The sequence below is a fragment of the Colobus angolensis genome, unplaced genomic scaffold, assembly GCF_000951035.1.
Source record: "Colobus angolensis palliatus isolate OR3802 unplaced genomic scaffold, Cang.pa_1.0 Scaffold18, whole genome shotgun sequence".
Lineage (NCBI taxonomy): Eukaryota > Metazoa > Chordata > Mammalia > Primates > Cercopithecidae > Colobus > Colobus angolensis.
This window is the reverse complement of record NW_012114932.1, coordinates 3,205,743-3,215,123: the sequence shown is the minus strand read 5'-3', so window position 1 is coordinate 3,215,123 and position 9,381 is coordinate 3,205,743. Positions and strand designations below refer to the sequence as shown.

Genomic DNA, 9,381 nt, shown 5'->3' with positions numbered 1-9,381 from the left:
TTAGTATAGATGGGGTTTCACCATGTTGTCCAGGCTGGTCTCGAACTTCTGACCTCAGGCAATCTGCCTGCCTTGACCTCCCAAAGTGCTGGGATTACAGGTGTGAGCCACCGTGCCCGGCCCCAGGAGCCCTCTTAATCAGAGTGGTCATGGCAGGGACTTAGACAGTAAAATTGACTCTGCAGTGCCGAATGAAGATAGGCCATGGCTAGTGACATATTTCTGTGGGGCCGTGCTCTTTTTTTTTTTTTTGGAGACAGAGAAGCTCTGTCGCCCAGGCTGGAGTGCAGTGGCGCGATCTCAGCTCATTGCAAGCTCCGTCTCCCGGGTTCACGCCATTCTCCCGCCTTAGCCTCTGGGGTAGTTGGGACTACAGGCGCCCACCACCACGCCCGGCTAATTTCTTTTTGTATTTTTAGTAGAGACGGGGTTTCACCATGTTAGCCAGGATGGTCTCGATCTCCTGACCTCATGATCCACCCGCCTCGGCCTCTCAAAGTGCTGGGATTACAGGCTTGAGCCAGCGTGCCCAGCGGGGCCACACACTTTCCTCCTCTTTTTCTTTGTATATATCGGAGAGAGAAGTGTATCATACACTTAGAACAATGCAAAAGACACACAGAGTTTAAGGAATAATGACAAACACCCCAGCACCCACCACATTTCTAGTGCCTAAGAAGCCCCATGGGTGTCCATATTCCTTGACACCCAGAATTAACTGCCATCTCACAAGAATCGCTTGAACCCAGGAGGTAGAGGTCATAGTGAACCAAGATTGTGCCACTGAACTCCAGCCTGGGCGATAGAGTGAGACTCCATCTCAAAAAAAACTGCCATCTCTTTCTTTACTGTATATTTATATCACCTATATGGGCAACCCTAAGGAATGTGGTGGTTTTTTTGTTTGTTTGTTTTTTGTTTTTTTCGAGACGGAGTCTCGCTCTGTCACCCAGGCTGAGTGCAGTGGCGCGATCTCGGCTCACTGCAACCTCCACCTCTGAGATTCAAGCAATTGTCCTTGCTGGGCCTCTGGAGTAGCTGGAATTGCAGTCACATGCCTCCGCACTCAGCTAATTTTTGATGGAGTCTCACTCTGTCGCCGGGGGTAGAGTGCAGTGGTGCAATCTCGGCTCACTGCAACCTCCGCCTCCTGGGTTCAAGCAATTCTCCTGCCTCAGCCTCCCAAGTAGCTGAGATTATAGGTGCCCGCCACTATACCCAGCTAATTTTTTGTGTTTTTGTTAGAGACGTGGTTTCACCATGTTGGCCAGGCTGGTCTTGAACTCTGACCTCGTGATTAGCCTGCTTTGGCCTCCCAAAGTGCTTGGATTACAGGTGTGAGCCACCACGCCCGGCCTGTATTGTTTAAAATGGTAGCAAGCACACCTAGCTAATTAAGGAGAGGGCAGTGTTGCCACTATTAGGTGAAGGCTCCCATGAGAGAAATGGAACAACCTCTGGGTCTCCGGGTTTTGCTTTGGCTTCCCTAAAATGATTCAGCCTCATTTTTTGGTAAGTCAGTAAGCCAAGTTATCCCAGGAGATTGAATCCTGAGAAACAGGAGTTACCCTGTCAGGGTCTCTGGAAGAGGCAGAATAGGCCAGATATAAAATCGCATAAGGTATTATTAGAACACACAATGTGTGTTCTAGTCAACCAGGAGGACCTCACTTAGACAAGTTTTGCTTCTCGTAGCAGCCTTGACACAGATATAACAAGGCACATAGCCCATGTGCTCATGGAATGCAGAATATCAACAGGCCATTGTTCATCCAACAAAACTGTGGTTGGCTTCTCTCCATTAGACTGCAATAATTCTTTGAGCATCTAACAATGAATCTTTGAACATATAGGGGATTTTTTTTTTTTTTTTTTTTGAGACAAGGTCTCGCTCTGTCACCCAGGCTGGAGTGCAGTGGTGCAATCTTGGCTCAGTCTCCGCCCTGAAGGTTCAATCAGTTCTCGTGCTTCAGCCTCCCAAGTAGCTACTGGCACGTGCCACCACACCTGGCTAATTTTTGTGTGTGTGTATATATATATATATATGTATTTTTTTTAAATAGAGATGGGGGTTTCACCATGTTGGCCAGGCTGGTCTCAAATTCCTGACCTCAGGTGTTCCACCTGCCTTGGCCTCCCAGAGTACTGGGATTACAGGTGTGAGCTACCACGAAAGCAGAATCATAGTTCTGATTATGAACCATTGGATAGCTCTAGGTTTTATGGAAATGTATTATTTGTCAGGGGAAGTGGCTCATGCCTGTAATCCCAGCACTTTGAGAGGCAGAGATGGGCAGATCACTGAACACTGGGGGTTCGAGACTAGCCTAGCCAACATGGTGAAACTCCATCTCTACTAAAAATACAAAAATTACCCAGATGTGTTGGCGGGCACCTGTCATCCCAGTTACTCGGGAGGCTGAGGCAAGTGAATCGCTTGAACCTGGAATGCAGAGGTTGCAGTAAGCTGAGATCGTGCCACTGCACTCCAGCCTGGGTGACAGAGTGAGAATTCGTCTCAAAAAAAAAAGAAAAATAAGAAATGTGTTCTTTAAAATAGAAGAAAAAGGGGAAAAGCCTTTATTCTTAGCTTCATATACAAAAATCTTTCTAGGACAAGTGTGAGGGTAGGAAGCAGTAGGGAGGTCAGTTTGTGCTGATGATGTGCATTTAGACAGTCAGGTGGGCCTCAGTTGGACAAGTTCCTGCTTCTCACAGTGGCATTGACATAGCAGACCAGTAGTCTGTACGGTCAGCATCTGCCTATGTTAGATTAATAAAGCACATGGCACATGTGCTCATGGAATAGAAATTATCCATAGGCTTTTGTTCCTATCAGCAAGTACAGACTACAAGGACAGTAGGATGTGACAGGGATGAGAGGTGCGCATTCCTTCAGGAAAGAGGTCCCCTTGGGAAGTTCTGTTCCGGTGACCCCTTTGGGAGCAGGATCTGACTGACTGTCTCCTCTGCCTATAGAGGAAAGTGGAGTTGTCTTGTAGATGTAAATGACTCTTCCTCTGTTCTGCACAGACTTCTGCTGGATGTGTCTAGGAGATTGGAAGACTCATGGCAGTGAATACTATGAGTGTAGTCGTTACAAGGAGAATCCTGACATTGTGAACCAGAGCCAACAAGCCCAGGCGAGGGAAGCCCTCAAGAAGTACTTATTCTACTTCGAGAGGGTAGGTGTCCTCTCCTGTACCTTCCCCTACAGGGTAGGCTTCTTCCACTTGGCCTGCTGGTGGGATTCCCAGGGGACTGGTAGACAGAGCCAGCCTGTGCACATAGAAGTCAGTGAATGGAGCTCCTGCAGTATCCCTGGGTATCCCTCTATAGATGTGCCTTTCAAGCTCTATAGGGTATATCTCCAGCCAACTGGGAAGGACCTGGTACTGACTTTGGTTGAATGATGGATTGAAGGACAATGAGGGGCCATCAGACAGTCTTTTCCATCTAGTGCCATCTTTTTTTTTTTCTTTTTTTCAACGTTTTTAATTTTTATTTATTTTTTTCTTTCTGTCCTCACAATCTGTTCCCATAGTATCATCTTAGTAGTCAGATTTGGAAAGCAGTTTCTCCCAGGGAGCCCTTCAGAAGCCCAAAGAGCACCATGCATAATGGTCTCTAATCACAGTAGACCATCAGGGGCCTAGCTTTGCATAGTCGTCAGGGCTGGAGTCCCATTGCCCCAGAAGGGTAGAGTGATCTGGCAGGCATACAGCTGTTCTGGACAGGTTAGAAGGATGGACTGAAGAAGACCTGCTCTTGCACTTTGGGGAATAAGTTAGAGGAGTCTGTGGCCATGTCCTGCCAGCAGGGTGTCTATCCTGAACTCCTGTGTAGACCTCTGCACCTTCGTGGGACTCGTGTGGTTTTCCCCTTCTGTGTCCTGTAGTGGGAAAACCACAACAAAAGCTTGCAGCTTGAGGCACAGACATACCAGCGGATTCACGAGAAGATTCAGGAGAGGGTCATGAACAATCTGGGGACATGGATCGACTGGCAGTACCTACAGAATGCTGCCAAGCTCTTGGCCAAGGTATCTACCACTTCACTCATCCTATCCCTGGTCCAGTGCCTGGCTCTGTCACAACCTCTGAAGGTGGGAAGCCCTGTTGAAAGAGGGTATTTTAGCACCCTGTGCAGCCTTTCATGCTTCTGCTTGTGGATCCACATCTTCATGTGCTGTGCCCATCAAGGACCCAGTCCTCTGCTGGATGTCCAGGGGATTTATAAGAGTGTTGCACTGCCTCTGCCTGCAGGGAAAACTAGAGCACTTTTCTTCTCCTTTTGTCCTGTGTATGCATCACTCAAAGGAAAATAAAAGATTGAAGGGCCAGGCGTGGTGGCTCACCCCTGTAATCCCAGCACTTTGGGAAGCCGAGGTGGGCGGATCACTTGAGGTCAGGAGTTTGAGACCAGCCTGACCAACATGGTGAAACCCCGTCTCTACTAAAACTACAAAAGTTAGCTAGGCATGGGGGCGCATGCCTGTAGTTCCAGCTACTTGGGAGGCTGAGGCACGAGAATCGCTTGAACCTAGGAGTTGGAGGCTGCAGTGAGCTGAGATCATTGCACTCCAGTCTGGGTGACAAAGCAAGACTCTGTCTCAAGGGAAAAAAAAAAAAAGGTTGGGCAGGGTGCAGTGTCTCACGCCTATGATCCCAGCACTTTGGAAGGGCAAAGCAGGTGGATTGCTTGAGCCCAGGAGTTTGAGACCAGCCTGGGCAACATGAGAAAACCCTGTCTCTACAAAAAAATACAAAAATTCGCCTGGTGTGGTGATGCACACCTGTAGTCCTGGCTACTTGGAAGGCTGAGGTGGGAGGATCGCTTGAGTCTGGGAGGCAGAGTTTGCAGTGAGTGGGGATCGCACCACTGCACACCAGCCTGGGCGTCAGAATGAAACCTTGTTTCAAAAAAAAAAAAAAAGTTGTCTTTGGCTAAGCATTGAGATAGATGTGTTGACTCTGATGTCCTACTCAAGAGGGAAAGCTGTTGAGGCAGCTGCTGGTAATCACTTTGTAAAAGAAACTGGGTCTTCTGTGACCATTGTTGTTTGTTTGTTTTTTCCCCATATCTTTTCACAATTCATCTCTATTTGGCTTAGTATCATTTCTTTCAGGCCCATACCTATAGAGCTAAGCTGATTTGCATGTGAAGGGTAGGAACTGTAAGAGCCACCTGAGATGCAGGTAGCTTAGAATCACAGACACAGGTCCCTTCTCTCCTGTTGCAGTGTCGATACACCCTGCAGTACACCTACCCATATGCATATTACATGGAGTCCGGACCCAGAAAGAAGCTGGTAAGGCAAAGCAATTTTTCTACTCTGTCCTGTTAGCCTCAAAGGTGCCCTTCTCTACCAGCACTTTGCAGGAGAGTGAGGACCAGACCCTGGTCATTGGGAGGGCAAAGTTAAAACAAAACTCTAATTGCAAAATTCCACTTCTACTCTGGGCACCTCCAAAATACATCTCAGGTGCTGTTATTTTGTGTAATGTAAGACACATGCACCTAATCCTCTGAACAACTGTATTTAAAGGGCAATTGGCTAAAAAGGTCTGTGGCCAGTGGGAGGCCACTAGTGCCCATGCTTGGGAGGGATATTGAGCATGCATGTCCTTAAGATATATTTGACTGTTTTATACCTTAATTCTTCATCTTAGAGTTGAATTTGAATATGAATTTATTGTTACTACCAGTAACAATAAATGTTAATAAACTAGTAATTCACATTTTTGTTTAAATGCTGGAAAACAGAAAAGCATTTACATTGTCCAGAAAGAAAGTACCACTGTCAGCATTTTCCAGCCTTTTAAAATTAATATTGTGAATATATAACAACATTTTATTGTTATAAAGTTTATTGTTACAACTGTTATGATTTACCTGCCTGGTAAATACCATTTTGTTAATGGTTGCATAAATGTGTCATTACATGATTGTAGCATCACTTGGGACATTTATTCTTTGTTTGGCTACTATAAGTAGTACATTGAGGAACATTTTTGTGCGTAAAGCTGTATCTTCTTAGATGTATAATTACTAAGTTTGAGTATTTTTAAGGCTCTTGATTTGCAGAAGGACTGAAAAAAATGAAGTGATAGTGTCTGAGTATATTCTTTTGACTTATTTTTTACAGTATCCATTCCCTTTCATGTTGGGAGTGTTCTCTTTAGTGACTTAAATTCTTCCCCTTCCTTTGGGAGTGTGGAGGGTGGAGTGGACCTTTTAGGGGTGGAGGGTGAGTGTGGCCTTGCTGTTTGGATAGCCTTTTGTTTGGATTCTGGCTCTGGGCACAGGGAATAACACTACTTTCTGAGGACAGTATCAGGATTGTCTGTAGTTCTTGAGCCTGAGGTGCTGCGTGTGCCCACCCCGTGTACAGGCCCTGCCCCAGCCACAGCCCACTCACCTTTTGACCCTCCTGCTCTGCCTATGCAGTTTGAATACCAGCAGGCTCAGCTGGAGGCTGAGATCGAAAACCTCTCATGGAAAGTGGAGCGTGCAGACAGCTATGACAGAGGGGTAAGTGCCTACTGTTCTCTTGGATTCTATATTGCAGGTAAAGGAGGACTGACCTGGTAATAGGTGACAGGGTTGTTGGCTTGTGCACTGGAAGCTGCTGCTAAGAATGGGAAGGGCAGTGTTTTTTACTCCTTAGAGGTCCTGGAGGGTGTTTGTGGCTTTGGCTACTCCTTGCTCCCAGGCCTGGGCCATGCAAGCATACACCTTGTTTCTCTGATGCAGGACTTGGAGAACCAGATGCATATAGCGGAGCAGCGGAGGAGAACCCTGCTGAAAGATTTCCATGACACCTAAGTTGGGATGTGGATATGCCGGGGTGAGGAAGATGTGGCCGCAAGGTCTCCCGGCTGCCGTACTGCATGCTGCAGGCTCTGCCTTTCATGACCCCAGGCGACAGCCAGGGCCCCACTCCTGAGAGACACTGGCAACACTTCTTAGTTGATTTCTGTTTTCTTCTCTTTTCACTTTTTGTTTCTACCAGGGTAGAGGCCATGTTGAACTGGCCTCTTTTTAGGACTTTTGTTTCCCCCTGGATGGTTGTTGGGAGGGAGGGAAAGTGTTTTCTGAATGGCTATTAATAGTATTAGATCATTACAACTTATGTAACTTTCAAAGATTGTACAATTATACCAAAAAAAAAAAAAAAAGGCAAACTATAGGATAACACAGAGCCCTTTTTGAAAATAAATTGGCATTGGAGTGTTTTACCCTCTAGCTGTTTTACTTAGAATGTAACATATGCTGCCTACCCACCTGAAAATGTCTGTACTGCAAGAGGGCCCTGGGCCTCTGCTTTCCAGATTCACATTTGTCTGGCCAGAGTTGCAGTCCCAAAGGAAGAGCATGGGTGGCAGATGGTAGGGAATTAAACTGGCCTGTGCAGTGGGCACAGAGCACAAGGAGTCACAACGTGCCTCCTGCCTTACCATGGCGGTACGGAGACAGTTCAGAACATGGTCTTCTTGCCACAGGGTGTTGTTGTCTCTGGTGGTGCTGCATGTCTGTGGCTCACCTTTGTTCTTGAAACTGAGGTTTACCTGGATCTGGCTACTGAGGCTAGAGTCCACAGCAGAATGGGGGTGGGCCTGTGGCCCCTCAAACTAGGGGGTATAGGTTCATCACAGCATTTCCTTTTGTCTCCTAAAGATAGGGATCTACTTTTGAAGGGAATTGTTCCTCCCAAATAAATTTGCTTTACCTTGGTCCTTTCTTTTGTGCCAGTATTCAAGTGGTATAGCTCTGAGCAGGGTCACATTTGACCAAACCTGACACTGTCTTGCTGCACTCTCCTTTGGCAAACATCAGGGTCAGAATTCAGGATAGCCTTCCCTAGGGCACTGGCCTTTCTGGCACGGGGACCACGTTTTCACAGGTTATTCTCATGTTACCTGGAGCGTGTCCAGAGGCTGCTCTGAGGCTGAGGTGTATTCCCCCTTGCCTGGTTCCAGCTGTCAGAGGGATACCATCCTAGGGTCTGGGAGTCCAAGGCCATGGGACTCCTTGGTTTGTGGTCCCAGATCCTGTACTAAGAAGGGTCTGGCCAGAGGAACAGACCAGTTTTTGCACAGTGAAGTGCAAGGGAACAAGTGGTTTGCCTGGTGTCCTACCTGTCCTGAACCTGGTCCTGTGGGCCATTGAAAAGTTAGATCTGTGATCTCTGGGACTTTTGTGGCTTTGTTCAATGCTTCCACTCTAGGGCAGGCAGAGCAGTCTATACTCTCCCACGCCTGCTTGACCTCCAGGGAGAGCTGATACAGAGATCTGTGAATATTATGATAGAAATTATTTGGTATTCATACATTTCACCTGCAAGTCAGCAATTTCCCAGGTACCATGTAAGCTATAAAACAGTCATTCTTAAAGACACAGGATAGCTGTGACTCATGGAATCATGAGGTCCATGGCTGGTTGCAGGTTCCCTTTCTCCTTCCCCAGGTTTTGTCTCTTCCTGTGTTGTCCCCAGCAAGGGAGAGACTGTGGGGTGGATTGGGAGAACAAATTAGGAGTATAGCGGATGAACCCAGAATGGAACAGTGGGGGCGCTAACTGAACGAGGAGAGTACCTGCTGCAGGACCTGGAGGTCAGGTGTGAATGCTGTATTGGCACAAGGAATAAATACCCTGGCCTCTGGAGCCTTTACCTCTCCATCAAGTCCTTCCTGTGATACTGCCATGGCACAGGATCTGAGTTGCAGCTCTGCACCCTAAATCACACCCTAGGCATTGTCTGGGCTGCAGGGCTGCCACATTCTGCACTTGTGTCCAGCTGTGGCCCTGGATGCTGGGGCTGCAGGGTTTTCTGTGCTCAGACTGTAGCCTGTAGCTCTTGGCCTGTGTAGTCCCCTCCTGTGCCCCCAGTGGCTGTTGTTTGTCAACATTATCAGGAAGATGGGAAAGGTCAGGCAGAATTTTTCTGCCCTACAAAGGGTAGAAGAGAAAGGACACAGTATTTTCATGAATTTACCATATCTCTTTGTTTTTCTTCAAAGAAAAAGTTAATTGAGGCAATGTCATCTGCTCAAAGTTGAGTGGTTTATTCACAATAAACTGTAAGTTTCTGATTATAAAAATGTGTCCGGAGTGTTTCTTCATGGGGTCTAGGTAGTCTTCTGAGCCCACAGGGGTCTGGCCAGTGAACACCAGAGGAGTGCCTTCCTATCAGTCAGCCCCTTCTTCCAGAGGGCTGGGGAGGCCCCAGTGACCAAACTCAGCTCTTGTTTTCCCTTTCTGGCTGTTAGGGGAGAGGGCACCTGTAAGTGATCCCTGTGGGAATGAAGTAGAAAATCCTGGCAGTTTTCAGCTCTCCTCTCCTTCCCTGGGTACAGGCTGAATCATTCCCCATCAAAA

General features: G+C 47.2%; 1 protein-coding gene across 1 annotated transcript in view; it reads left to right on the top strand.

The window, feature by feature from the left end:
* ARIH2 (ariadne RBR E3 ubiquitin protein ligase 2) overlaps window positions 1-9,104 on the top strand; it is an 84,513-nt gene extending 75,409 nt beyond the window's left edge. The window contains exons 11-15 of the mRNA XM_011939313.1: window positions 3,034-3,185; window positions 3,899-4,042; window positions 5,243-5,311; window positions 6,451-6,534; window positions 6,757-9,104. Coding sequence (XP_011794703.1) covers window positions 3,034-3,185; window positions 3,899-4,042; window positions 5,243-5,311; window positions 6,451-6,534; window positions 6,757-6,828 — 521 coding nt within the window. The 3' untranslated portion in view covers window positions 6,829-9,104. The remainder of the gene's footprint in view (window positions 1-3,033; window positions 3,186-3,898; window positions 4,043-5,242; window positions 5,312-6,450; window positions 6,535-6,756) is intronic.
* Window positions 9,105-9,381: the final 277 nt, after the last annotated feature.